This window comes from Ceratotherium simum, chromosome X (assembly GCF_057802395.1).
Source record: "Ceratotherium simum simum isolate JZ-2026a chromosome X, ASM5780239v1, whole genome shotgun sequence".
Taxonomy (NCBI): domain Eukaryota; kingdom Metazoa; phylum Chordata; class Mammalia; order Perissodactyla; family Rhinocerotidae; genus Ceratotherium; species Ceratotherium simum.
In genome coordinates this window covers 96827311-96841732 of record NC_141940.1, presented here as the reverse complement: position 1 = coordinate 96841732, position 14422 = coordinate 96827311, and the positions used below count along the sequence as shown (strand labels likewise).

The 14422-nt window shown below is 43.2% G+C and overlaps 1 protein-coding gene across 8 annotated transcripts in view; it reads right to left on the bottom strand.

Moving 5' to 3' along the window:
- Nucleotides 1-10878: 10878 nt before the first annotated feature.
- Nucleotides 10879-14422, bottom strand: part of BCOR (BCL6 corepressor) — a 115696-nt gene continuing 112152 nt past the window's right edge. For all 8 annotated transcript variants that reach the window (XM_087426782.1, XM_087426783.1, XM_087426785.1 and 5 more), the window contains 4 exons: nucleotides 14225-14370; nucleotides 13668-13745; nucleotides 13302-13458; nucleotides 10879-12044 (listed from right to left, as the gene is read on the bottom strand). In XM_087426782.1, coding sequence (XP_087282908.1) covers nucleotides 11753-12044; nucleotides 13302-13458; nucleotides 13668-13745; nucleotides 14225-14370 — 673 coding nt within the window. In that variant the 3' untranslated portion in view covers nucleotides 10879-11752. The remainder of the gene's footprint in view (nucleotides 12045-13301; nucleotides 13459-13667; nucleotides 13746-14224; nucleotides 14371-14422) is intronic.

Sequence of the window (14422 nt, the reverse complement as noted above, 5' to 3'; positions counted from 1 at the left end):
ACATAGAATCATATAGTATGTGACCTTTTGTGTTGGCTTCTCTCACTCAGCATAATATCTTCAAGGTTCATCCATGTTGTAGCATGTGTTAGTGTTGTGTTCCTTTTTATGGCTAAATAATATTTTGTTGAATGGATAGACCACATTTTCACATTTAATCATTCATCAGTTGATGGACATTTGGGTTGTTTCCACTTTGGTCTATTATGAACAACACTGCTATGAACATTCGTGTACAAGTTTTACTGTGGATGTATGGTTTCGTATCTCTTGGGTATAAACCTAGGAGTGAGCGGAATTGCTGGGGCATATGGAAAATTCTCTAACATTTTGAAGTACTGCCAAACTGTTTTCCAAAGTCATTTGACATTCCCGCCAGCAATGTACAAGGGTTCCAATTACTCCACATCCCCACCAATACTTGTTATTATCTGTCTTCTGATTAGAGCCACCCTAATGGGTATAAAGTGTTATCTCATTGTGGTTTTATTTGCATTTTCCTGATGGCTAATAATTTGAAACATATTTTCTTGTACTTATTGACCATTTATATATTTTCTTTGGCAAAATGTTTATTCAAATCCTTTACCCACTTTTAATTAATTTAATTTGTCTTTTTATTATTGAGTTGTAAGAGTTCTTTATATATTCTGGATATGAGTCCTTTATCAGATACATGATTTGCAAATATTTTCTCCCATTCTGTGGGTTGTCTTTTCACTTTCCTGATGGTATTATTTGCAGCACAAAAGTTTTTAATTTTGAAAAAGCCCAATTTAGTTTTTTTTGGTTGCTTGTGCTTTTGGTATCGTATCTAAAAAGACCATTGCCTAATCAAGATTTGCTCCTATGTTTTCTCCTAAGAGTCTGACAGTTTTAGTTCTCACATTTAGGTCATTGATCCATTTTGAGTTAATTTTGGGCTATGGTGTGAGGTAGGGGTCCAACTTCATCCTTTGCATATGGACCCAGTTTTCCTAGCATCATCTGTTAAAAAGATTGTCATTCCTCCTTGAATAGTCTCGATACCCCTGTCAAAAGTCAGTTGACTATCTATGTGAGGGTTCATTTCTGTGCTTTCTATTCTATTCTATTGCATTGGTCTATATGTCTGTCCTCATGCCAGTACAAACCATAAAGTTTGGGGGTGACTTTTTTTTTCATTCAACCAATCCTCTATTAATGGTCATATGGGCTGTTTCCAATTTTGCTATTAGAAAAAGTGCTACAAAGTAGAGCTTTCTGCATATAGCTTCTCATATATTTTGCAGAACATCTTTGGGATCGATTCTTAGACGTGCAATTGCTGGACCTAAGGGTAAAGCATATATCAATTTGCTTGATATTGCCAAATGTCCCCCCATAATGGTTGTACCATTTTGTATTCCAACCAGCAATGTATGAGAACGCCTATTTCCACACAGCCTCACCCACAGCATATGTTGTCAAACTTTTAGGTTTATGTCAATCTGACAGGTAAGAAATAGGAACATAGTAATTTACATTTCTCTTATTATTAGCAAGATTGAACATATTTTCATATATTTAAGGGCCATTTGCATTATTTTCTATGACCCTTCTAGTCATATCTTGTGTATTTTTCTATCGAGTTGTTGACCTTTTTCTATCCTACTTTCAAAAGAGTGAGCTAACATTCTGAAGAAGGATGACAGACACATCAACAGAGAATTACAATAAAATGTAGTAAGGTAGGGTGACTTTTATGCAGCCGTCGTAACTGGACCAGGGAGGCAGCAGGGAGGGGAGAGTGGATAGAAGGGATTTAAGCGAAAGATGGAGAGAAAGGAGAAAGGTGGCTGAAGGAAGGAGAGACAGGAGCCTTTCTTGCTTATTTTTAAGTCTTCTTAAGCCTATCCTTTGCTTAAATTTGTATACCCTAAAAATGCCAGCCTTGCACATACATAAGCAGCCATCTTCTGACCCCAGGGAATGGGCCATGAGGGCTGCTCATTTCTGGAGGACTGAAATCCACTGGCATAACAGAACAGCCAGGCCAACTTAAAAAGATTTCAGATTTATCCTTCTCACTCCCACCCTTTTAGCCCGAAGCCTTTGGTTGGGGGCATTGTTGGGACTTGTATAGATCTTGCAAATCTAGCAGAGTTGGAGGTGGGGTGGCGGAGGCAGAAGTTAAGCCTGGGGCCTATCAGCCAACCTCACAGTTGCCTTCAAAGTGTGTTCAGGGTCATGTTCCCACCCGCTAGCAAGATTAATCTGCAGAGAAAAGCCAAGCAGATAAGGAATAATTGCAAACTCTTAATGTCCCTTGTAGGATTGTAGACATAGGATGTGGCCTGAAGACCGAAACTGTTTACTTCTGTTATTTTAGGCACCTCACAGGCTTCAGTCAAAAGAAACTTCCGCTTCCAAAATTCATATTCTTTCTTTCTTTCCTTCCTTCCTTCCTTCCTTCTTTCTCTTCTCTCTTTCCCTTCCCTCTCTTCCTCTCTCCCTCCTTGCCGAACCTTCCTTCCTTCCTTCCTCCCTATCCCATCCTCCTCCTCCTTCTGGTAACCATTTCCCTCCCTCCACTGCCCCTACCCAGATGTAACAACTATCCTGAATTAGGTATGTATCACTCTGTTCTTAATTTTATAGCTTTACTACCTAGTCAAAAACCCATTAAGAGTATAACACGGTGTTTTGCCTATTTGTAAATGTTATATAAATGTGTCACACTGTATACATTCTGCTGTAATTTGCCTTCCATTTTGGTCACTATTATGTTTGTGACATGCACCTGTCTTGGTGGGTGTAGCTGGGGTCTAGTATCTTTTTGATTGACTATAAGCCAATCTATTTGTCCACTTGCCTGCTCAAACATCACCTCCCCCGAGAAGCCGTCTCTGACCTGACCACTCATCTAAAGCCAACCTTTTTCTTTCTTTTTCTTCCTCCTTTTAATATAAACACACTGAGGAAAAACACCAGCTTCCAGAAGCAAATAGGGCCCCTGCTGTCTCTGGCCCTAGCCATCTTTTACAGTACGTGTGACAGAGGGAAAGTGTGTGTGTTTGGGTGGGCCAAAAAGCAGATGCCAAGATGGGATTGGACAGGAAAGTGAGTCAATGGGAGGAAGCAGGGAAAGGTGAGGAGAGCCTTCAGACCTTGATCGCGTCTGACACTTGGAAGGAGAGGGGAAGGAAGGAGGAGCGGGTAGGAAGACTCTCAGGCTGCAGTGCAGTTCCAAGAAAGCTTCAGCCAGGCCGTAGGGAGTCTTGAGCCAAAGTCTCCCACTGGAGGAGCCTCACATCTTGTCAGAATGAGCCCGCCTCAGTACCGCTGCTGTGCTCAGTCACTGGCTGGGAACAGCCCACGGGAAGTGTGGCCTGGGCCTGAGCGTGGTGGGGAATCTGGGAGGGGGGAAGCTGGGGCCTTCCGTGAAACGTGCTCCCTGAGGCAGGTCTGAAAATTGCGTTCTCATGGCTACCCACACAGCAACCCTCGCCAGCAGCTTGGTTCTGACGGCCTGCTTGCAGGTACTTACTGAGGACTTACATGCTCAGGTCGAGACGGGGCTGACCAATTCACCCTCTGAAATCCTTCCATTTGTCCAAAGCAGAGGGCTCTGGGAAGGAGGGTGTTATGGACAGAATGTTTGTGTCCCCCCAAATTCGTATGTTTAAATCCTAACCCCAATGTGACAGTATTAGGAGGTAGGCCCTTTGGGAAGTGATTAGGTCCTGAGGGTGGAGCCCTCCTGAATGGGATTAGTGCCCTTATAAGAAGAGGCCAGGGGCCAGCCCGGTGGCATAGTGGTTAAGTTCTCAGGCTCTACTGCGGCAGCCCGGGGTTCACCGGTTCAGATCCCGGGTGCAGACCTACCCACTGCTCATCAAGCCATGCTGTGGCGGTGTCCCAGACACAAAATAGAGGAAGATGGGCACAGATGTTAGCTCAGGGACAATCTTCCTCAAGCAAAAAAGATGAAGATTGGTGGTATATATTAGCTCAGGGCCAATCTTCCTCACCAAAAAAAAAAAAAAAAAGAGGCCAGGAGCCAGCCCCGTGGGGTAGTGGTTAAGGTCAGTGTGCTCTGCTTTGGCAGCCTGGGGTACACGGGTTCGGATCCTGGGCACTGACCTACTCCACTCATCAGCCATGCTGTGGTGGTGACCCACATACAAAATAGAGGAGGATTGACACAGATGTTAGCTCAGGGCTAATCTTCCTCAAGCAAAAAAAGAAGAAGATTGGTAACAGATGTTACCTAGGGGCAAATCTGCCTCATCAAAAAAAAAAAAAAAAAAATGAAGAGGCCAGAGAGCTAGTTAGCTCCTTTTTTGCCACATGAGGATATAAGAAGTTGGCAGTCTGCAACCCAGATGAGGGTCCTCACCAGAACTCAACCATGCTGACACCCTGATCTCAGACTTCCAGCCTCCAGAACTCTGAGAAAGAAATTTCTGGGGCCGGCCCCGTGGCATAGCGGTTAAGTGCGCACACTCCACTGCTGGAGGCCTGGGTTCAGATCCCGGGCATGCACCGACACACTGCTTGTCCAGCCATGCTGTGGCGGCGTCCCATATAAAGTGGAGGAAGATGGGCACGGATGTTAGCCCAGGGCCAGTCATCCTCAGCACAAAGAGAAGGATTGGCATGGGTGTTATCTCAGAGCCGATCTTCCTCACACACACAAAAAAAGACGTTTCTGTTGTTTATAAGCCACCCAGTCAACGGTACTTTGTTATAGCAGCCCAAACAGACTAAGACAGAGGGCAACCTCAATGTGAGGAGGAGAGATGCCCCTCCCCCAAACCAGACACAGATCCAAACCCCAAACTCTGAACCTGGGTTTTGAGAGGGACCTTGGTGGGGAGGAGCTGCAAAACCTCTTGGGCCTTCTGTTTTTGACAGAATTCTAATACCTTTTAGAAAAGAGAGAAGAGTGACAAGGTAATAAATGTTTTAATCTGTCTTTGTTTCATCTTTCTCTGAGGAAGCAGTTATGAGAGGCATTGAAAAAAGTCTGAGATGAAAATTATGATTTTTTTCTTTTTTCCCCCTCAACTTATTATTTCAAAAATTTTCAAATCTATAGAAAAGTTGCAAGAACAGTTTAATATACCCTTTACCTAGATTCACGAATTATTATTTTGCCATGCTTTTGTTATCTGTTGTATGTGTATACTCTTTTTGCTGAACCATTTGAAAGTAAATTACAGACAGCATGATAATTCACCCCTAAACACCTTAGCTTACATCTCCCAAGAATAAGAACATTTTCCTATGTAACCACAATGCCATTATCACTCCTAAGAAAATTTACATTTATTCAATAATACTCTCTAATTTATAGTCTTTATTTCAATTTCCCCATTGACTCAATAGTGAAAGAAACCACATCACTGATTGCCTGGGGTAAGGAGAGCATTGAAAGCAAAGAGACACAAGGGAACTTTTTGGGGTGATGGAAATGTTAGATTCTTGATTGGGAGTGGTGGTTACATGGGTATAAAATTGTCAAAACTCGTAGAACTGTACACTTAAAATGAGTGTCTTTTATTGTATGTAAATTATACCTCAATAAGATTGATTTTTAAAAATTTCCCCAGTAGTCCCCAAAATCTTTTATCTCTATTTCTTCCCTGATCTGGGATTCTATCAAGGCTCATGCATTGTATTTGGTTGCCTTGTCTCTTCAATCTTCTCTAACCTAGAACATTCCTTCCTGCTTTTGTTTTTCACAACATTGATCAAAAAATAAAAACAAAAGAAGACCAGGCCAGTTGTCTTACAGAATGTCCCACATTCTGGATTTATCTGTTTCCTCATGATTGGATTCAGGTTACACATTTTTGGCAAGAACACTACAGAGGTAATGCTGTGTCCTTCTTATTCATCACGTTGGGAGGCATACGGTGCCAGTCTGTCCCTCTACTAGTGAGGTGCACCTTGTACATTTCCTGCTACAGACTCAGGGTCAGCCATTTCTTCAAGCAGCTCCTGGTTCTTGACAATGGAGAATGGTATTTAGACACCAAGAACTTGGTGCTAGATGTGCTCATTGCTATTGCGGTGTCAATGTTTCTTAGGCTCTTTTAGTAGGCAGACAGAGCTTTGAAAGCCGTATTGTATTTGCTTTGTTTAAATCTTTAGTTCACAATTCAAATCCAACATCACAAAATTCTTTCTCCTTTTCCCCCATTCCATATTCATACCTCCCTTCTCACACAGCAGTTTCCAACATCACCAATGTATTTATTGTTTGCTCTATCTCACAGTGCATATAAAATACTTTCAGAATTACAATATAAATACCACTGCAAGACATCTGCTAAGTTCAAGATATCTTTGCAGTTACTTTTGTCCTTGGAATATATTCCACTAAGGATGTACACTCTGTGTACTATTTTTGAAACTTAGGCTAATTTTTTTCTCTGTATAGTAATATTGCCAATGTGATACAGTTTTATTTGTTCCTGTTTATATTCAAATTCAGTGTTTGCTCTTATTCATCTGTTTTTATTTTTGGTTTTTGAATATTTAAGCCATCCAAAACTATATAATCAGCATACACAGAGAAATCTTGCCCCATCCCTCACCTCTCCAACCTTTGTCACTGAGAGCTATTTGCCATGGTTTCTCCGTCTTCCAGTTTTCGGAGCAAACAGGTCATTACCAGATGGTAGAGATAAGAAAAACACAAATCTAGTTTGCAGGAACTTGCAAATTGTGTGTGAAAGGACAGGTTCATTTCAGAGTCCTTTTTTTTTTTCTTTTTTTAAAGTATACAACTTTTTTAAAAGGAGGAACCTAAACATTTATCTAGTGCCTGCTATCTGTTGGGCATTGTGCTTGGTGCTCTGCATTCATTAGCTCATTTACTCCCCACAACTGTGAAAGAGGTATTGATGCTAATAAAATAAAAACAAAACTTTTTATTGTGGAAAATTTCAAATATACCCAAAAGTAGAGAGAAGACTATAATGCAAATAAACCCTCACATACCCATCACCCGCTTCAACTACCAACTGATGATCAGGCTTGTTTGGTCTACACCTCCTTCCCCCGCCTCCTGGTTGATTTTGATGCAAATCCCAGATATCTTATCATTTCATCCATAAACATTTCAGCACATATTGCTAAAAGATAAGAACTCTACTGAAAAAATGTTCAGTGTTCCTATTTCCCTAGTTTTCACAAATATTTGGTTTTTCAGTTTGTCTGTTCAAATCAGACTCTGAGATCCATGTTTTGCAACTCTTGATATGCTCTCTTTTAGTCTATAGGTTCTCCCTCCATCTGTTTTTTCCCCTTACAATTTATTTGAAGAAACTGAGTCAAGTGCCTTATAGAGCCTCAAATAGTCCTGCTTTTGCTGAATACATACTCGTTATATCCTACCATGTTCTTCTGTCCCCTATATTTCCTGTAAATTGTAAATAGATCTAGACCTGCACTGTCCAGTACGGTAGCCACTAGCCACATGTGGCTACTGAGCACTTGAAATGTGGGCAGTCCAAGTTGAAAAGTGCTGCGTGTAAAATATACATTAGATTTTTTATTTTTTTTTAAATATTTTATTTATTTATTTTTCCCCCCCAAAGCCCCAGTAGATAGTTGTATGTCATAGCTGCACATCCTTCTAGTTGCTGTATGTGGGACGCGGCCTCAGCATGGCTGGAGAAGCGGTGCGTCGGTGCGCGCCCGGGATCCGAACCCGGGCTGCCAGCAGCGGAGCGCGCACACTTAACCGCTAAGCCACGGGGCCGGCCCCTCATTTAGCTTTTTGATTTGGCATTGCTTTTGGTTTATAATTATGTAAACTCTAAAGTCAAATCTATACTAAAAAATTCAGAGAAGTGTAGCTTCCATCCCTTTCCCTTGCAGCCTGCTCTTCTTTCCCCAGAGGCAACCATTTTTAAAAAGGTGTTTTATTCTTTCATTTTTTAAACAAAGCAGCTATGTGTATATGCTTGACTTCTCATCTTCTTGTTAAATAGTAGGAAACCATGCACTTTCCATCACATTACTTTTTCATTTAATGATATACTGTGAAGAACACTGCAAAGCAATTTGGAGAGCTAGTCCTCAATTCCTTGCACAGTTGTATGGTCCCCACTATATGGATGTACCACCGTTAATTCAAGCAGGGACTGGCTGATGGAGGGTTGGGTGTTTTCAGTCTTTTGCTATTATAACTATTAGGCCAATTTGACAAAAGAGAACAAAGCTGAAAGAGCAATGTGCCCAATGCACACAGATGGTAACCATAGTAAGATTAGATTTGACTAGAGTAGCAGAAAAACTCAAAATAACAGTGGCTTTGACATAATCGTTTATTTTTCTCAAACATAAAAGGTAGGCAGGGCAGAGCTGGTGTCTCTGTTCCACCAGGTCCTCAGGGACCCAGCTCCTCCAAACACCTTGTTTTGAATGCTTGACTTCCACAATTGACCGTCCAGGGTGGCTGCTCTGGCTATAGCTGCCACAACTGCATCTAGCCAGGAGAGAGAGGACAGGACAGAAGGCATGCCCTTGAGCTTTACGGACACCTTCAAAAGTTGAATGAACCAGTTTTGCCCTCCAGCCGTGGTGAGCAGTATGAGTGAATCTACACCTGTGATTCCACTACAGCCGGGGTGACCTCGTCTACACTATTTCACTGTGGAGTGCTCCTCTACACCCAGTGTGAGGTGGCTTACACCTGTGCTCCCCTCTATTCCCATGGGGGGTGCTTCTACAACTATGGTGTCTCCTCTTTACCCACAAGGCGTTCCTTGATGCCCAAACTCTTCTAGGCCATGGTGATCTCATCCATACCCCAGGTCAGTTCTTTAGTTCTTCTTCACCCATGTTTTCAAACACCCTGATGGTTCTTGCAATAAAGGTTCTTTCCGTCTAATAGCTCCTCCAACTGCATGAACCACGATCTTCAATGTCTCCTAAACCCAGCTCATTACTTCTCCCACACCCCTTAAACCCGGGGCTCCCACCTGTTTTCTTTTTTTTTTTTAAAGATTTTATTTATTTATTTTATTTCTCCCCAAAGCCCCAGTAGATAGTTGTATGTCATAGCTGCACATCATTCTAGTTGCTGTATGTGGGACGTGGCCTCAGCATGGCCAGAGAAGTGGTGCGTCGGTGCGTGCCCGGGATCCGAACCCAGGCCACCAGCAGCGGAGGACGCGTACTTAACCACTAAGCCATGGGGCCGGCCCCCACCTGTTTAATTGGCTTAATTAACAGAATGACCTTCATCCAGGATAGAACCTCAGTTGGCCTTGGTCTCTCCCTTTGCCTCCAGCCCAAATACAATACAAAGAGCAGAACGCCCTGGAGTTATGCTTTGCTTTCATTGGAGCTCCTGGGAGCCCCTCCGCTACAGTAGGCCAGGCTCACCAGTCCTCTTTTGCTTACATCCTTCCTGCAGGTCTGTTTTACTGCTCTTGCTATTTGCTTTTTTCTCTTCGTTATTCCCATTTGATTTTTGAGGTGATTTCCTAAAAATCAAAAATTTAGCAGACTATTAACAGTGGTCTTAACTCTGGAGTAGGGGAGGAAGGGAGGCTTGGCATAGGATGACAAGAACCTCGATTTCCAAAATGCTTGGATTTTATTTTTTACAATTGAAGTGTATTTTTTTATAATCAGAAAAATTAACAGATCAAAAACACTTGTTGGCTGCCTTTCGTCTTCAGGGTCTACCCCAAGCTTCATTTGGTACGCTAAGTCTTCTCCAACAAGGGCTTTCTCTCTCATTCCGCACACACGTTATCTGACCATGGTGGATTTCCCAATTCCCAACTACGCCTGGCTTTTACTGCCTGCCAGCCCACAGAGTTTGCTGGCCCCTTCCCCCACATACTTCAAGACCCCACCTTAAGTACATTATCTCCATGAGTTCTTCCTTGACCCCAGAGCCCCCTTCCGTCTGCTCTGCCTTGGCATTCTCAGGGTTCAGTGCAGGACTGGAAAGCATTCAGGGCATTTTGAGCACAGAAGGATTTCATACAAGGAATCAGAAGCTCATAAAATCTTGGGGAGGGCCAGAGGAACATGAGTCAGGCATGACGCTGGAACCACTGAGTTCAAGAACGATCTGCCGAGGTTGTCATCTAGGCATCAGAAAGCTGCTGCCACAACCACTACTGCTTCTCATCACCTACCAAGCTGAAGACCTGATGTGGGAAGGCTGGTCTAGTCACTCCAACTGGCAGGCATGTCTCCCTGACCTTTCTTATCAGCAGCCACTAGAGCAGGAAGATGCCTCTACCTCACTCTGCCTTCCAAACTGAACAGGCATTCAGAAACCTAGCTGCAAGGGAGTCCAGTAGTTTTCAGCTTTCTAGCCTCTGCAACGAAGGAAGGACATAAAAGGATGTGGGATGAAAACTGAGTGCCAATGGACCGCACCCACAGGGATACTGCTGAAAAAAGTAAGGGCAGTGGAGTAGCAGAGTGGTCGAAGCTACAGGCCTTGACTATGGAGACAAGTGGGTTTGGACTTGATCCTAAAAGGTAACAGAAAAACATGAGGTCTGAAGAGAAAAATGACACAATAAAAGCCCTGTTTCTGAAAAAAGCACTTCTGAAGATAAAGGGTTGACCATGATGGAGCTTCTGTAGTCGGTCAAGGCCAAAGGCAATGTGAAAGCCTACTAGGGCATCAAAGGAGGTGGGGAAGAGAAGGATCTGAAAGACATCAAAATCTATGTCCACAAGTTGAGCTTTCAGGATAGGACTCCAAATCGTATTCTGAGTATAACTCCCCTGAAATACTGCAGTCTGCTTTGATTTATAGAGTCTATAAATTGCCCTAAAGTCATCTACAGGGAATTGATCATCGACATCACTTTAAAAAAAAATCCATGACAACGTTTTAGGAATACATAGGACACAGGAACTTCAATTTTCTCCTTTCCTCAACAGGTTTATTGCCTTTTAAGAAAATTTTTGTAAAATATAAATACAAAGGCAGAGAATTTACTTACAAAGTTAAAACACAGATTTCAAACATAAACACACAATTCAGAAAATTTTAGTTTTATGTACATTTTCAAGCAACCTCAACATATTATGTTAGTTTTCAATATTTTACAGGGTACAGAAAAAAATAGCTCAAAGTCTTCTTTAAATAAGAGCATAAAATGTTTAAACATATAAACAATCCGGTTTGATGCGTGAAAACTAATTTCACAGCTTTTAAATTAGGATATAAAAGTTTCATACAATTAGTTGTTGTGTGTGGATATGGTCTGAATTTATATTACACACTACTGGATTACATCCAATAGCATTGACCTGGCCTGAGCAGGTACTCTGTAAACAAAACATAACGTTACAGCATCACCAAGTGCCTTCACCAAATTCGACCCCCCACAAACCAACCACACGGTTCTGACCACACTCAACAGTTACAGCCTCTGTCATCAGAGCTTTGTATGAAATTAAGCCAAAGCATGGAGCTCCTTTTCCTCATTTTTTTTCCTTAAAAAAGAAAAGAAAAGAAAAGAAACAAATGTTCCAAGTAAAAACAAACATATCCCAAAGCATGTGTGCATCGAAAAGTAAAGAAACATTATAACAACTTCATAAAAACTGACTTAAAAGTTTAAAAAGAAAAAAACATGTTTCTAAGTCCTTCCGACTGGAGTCATTTCTCTTATATAAAGAAGAGATATTTTCATATGTAATAGTGTCCTTTCTTTACAGAAATAGTCGTATTATGACACATATGCACAAGGATTAACACTATAACACACTGTACACAGCGGGCCCGGCGAGCTCACCAGTAGTCATCTGAGACCATGTCATTGGGGTGTAGCCATTCCACCGATGAGCCCAGCAGAGTCTGGAGCTCATTAGTGAACTCCACCAAATGTACGAGCTCATTGCTTTCAGGATTGAAGGCTTCCAGGTCTTTGGAGCAAGAGAACAAGAGACTCGCTGAAACCTGGCGGTAAAACTCCGCCTCTGTGATGTTGACAATTTCCACATTGGGGAAATTGCAGCGGAATATGCGGGAGGACATTTTCAGTTTCTTAAGCACGTCCGAAAGCAACAGCCAGTTTCGGGGCCTGCAAAAGAGAAAGGAAAGTGGTTCAAGTTTCTGGCAAAATTAAAAGCCCTCCCAACCATTAACTACCACTGTGACAAGCTCAGGCCCTGGCTGGAATAAGGGTCAGTCACTTCTGCTTCGACAAGGCTCCCCTCCCCCATTTCTCACCATATCTAGGAGGGAAGCTCTACTTCCACCAGTGGGAACTCTGGACTCATGCGGATTTGTTAAGAGACCGTCTGGGGAGCACTAGCCGACTTAGAGGGAAGCAGGAGCAGCACCTCTGAAGGAGCCTCATCACAGGCCGCCTCAGTGCTGCCAGTGCTGATGGAAACTGACAGGTAGAGATTTGCTCACAACTCGGGTCCCCACTCTGCAAGTGAGTGCCCCGCTAGTCACTGGGGGAAGCCAGTCTGTATCCCAACCCGAGAGTCAGTCATAAATGCCTCTCTGATCTCTCTTCTCCTCCGACTGACCGTCACAAATAGAGCATTATAAACACAGAAGGCTGGCTCGCTCTCCTTTCCTTTCACACACCTCCACCCCCACCCCTCAATGCTTTTGGGAGTGACGCTTTTGAGAAGAAGGTGTTACATTCCTTACATCCACCCTGCCACACTTTATGATTTCTATTACTAATAAAATGTCACTGTAACGGCATATGTGTTTATAGCTTCAGAGCTCGAGGAGGATGTTACTCTTTAAGCACCCTTGTCAACACACTGGAGAACATTACTCTTTAAGCACCCTTGTCAACACACTGGAGAACAGTCTCCTGACATGTACCCCCAAGAGATTGGTCACCGGGGCACGGCGGCCCAACCATGGGGGCAAGACTGGATCTAACCACACACAAGACCCCAGGTGCCATATAATGCTTTTCCTAATCTTACATGAGAAGGGGGTATATGAGTATAGTCCAGTAGACCTCAAATGCCTTGGGAGGCTCCTACAGTGGCCTGTTGGGGAGGCTCCTAAAGAGGACCCCTTCCTAAAGAGTTTAGTGACTGAAGGATTCTAGTGTGAAATTCTAGTCACTGACTTCAATGTCCTTTGGGCTCTGGGGGGTGTTCTGATGAGGGCAGTTATACCATGCTGTGCCCCCACCCCCACTCCAAGTACACCTTTTCTGGAAAAGATCTACTACATTATGTGAAGTTCATGGACACATAAAAATTCACTCACCCACCCATCCTCATCTGCTTAAAGGGATTTCTAACCCTGCCACCCCAAAAGCAACTTGGCTAATTCTCAGCCACACCAAAGCCATGCTCACCCCTGAGTGACAGACACTTGGACGTTGTAACACGGTAAGAGGGGGCTTTTTGAGAATTCAAATTCAAACACATCGCTGTAGGCCTCATCATCATCATCCTGGTCCTCCGGTCCCGGCGGGTTTGCTAGGACATCACACCCGCTTTCATTAGGTGGTTCTAATGGAGGGCAAACGAGAGAAAGGAATCAGTAAGGCAGAGCACAATTTCAGCTGTTGTCAAAAAAGGGACTCTTTAAAGATTCTTTCCCAACTGAGCCCTGCTTACAGCACCCACCACCCATCACCCAACCCCCTCACCCCCACCAGAGACAAATGTTCTGTAACTCATTCACTTCCCACTGAACTAAAAAGAACAATGCTGCTCACCACACACAGAGCTGCCATAGAACTCCCAAGAGCCATTGGCGTCATCGTCACTGTGACCCTGAAGGTCATTTAAGTAGTCTGGAGAAAGAGAGAGAAAAAAACAAGATAAAACCTGCTGATGAGAATCAAATGCTGGCAGAGTTAGGGGGCGTTTCATTGTTAGGGCTAGCATGTCACTTCCTGTCTACCCCATGACACTCCCTTTGTGCACCTCTCTGACACCCTAGTCTCTGCTGTATCTGACCCAAGCCTACATACCTGTTCACCTGCCTTCCCAGGGGACAAACCACCCTTACCGCCCTGGCCCACCCAAACAAAAGCTACATGGGCAAGTTAAGAATTTTTTCAGCCCTCACATGCAACAATATGGCATGTATCTCTTCTTTGAATTATGTATCTCTTCTTTGATAGACTAACTTTATGCTGCTTTCCCCAGTAAGTGTAATTTAAGTCACTAAACAAAGGTGGGCCAAGGGAGTGAGTGGCATTCTTTGGCTGGACATGTGAAGTCACCTTCTAGATGTGTGAATAAGACCATTTCTTGAACTTTGTCATACCTGTTAAAAACTTTTCCATGAGTTCGCTGTGAGTCATTTTCATGATGGTTCTACCTGAGTACGTAGCCAAAGTGGGGTCAGCACCATAGGAGAGGAGCAAGCGGACAATCTCTAAGTGATCGTTCTCAACGGCATCATGGAGAGGCCTAGGAGAGACGCACAGTGGGATTAAACTTGGGCACACAATGCTTGCCTCTA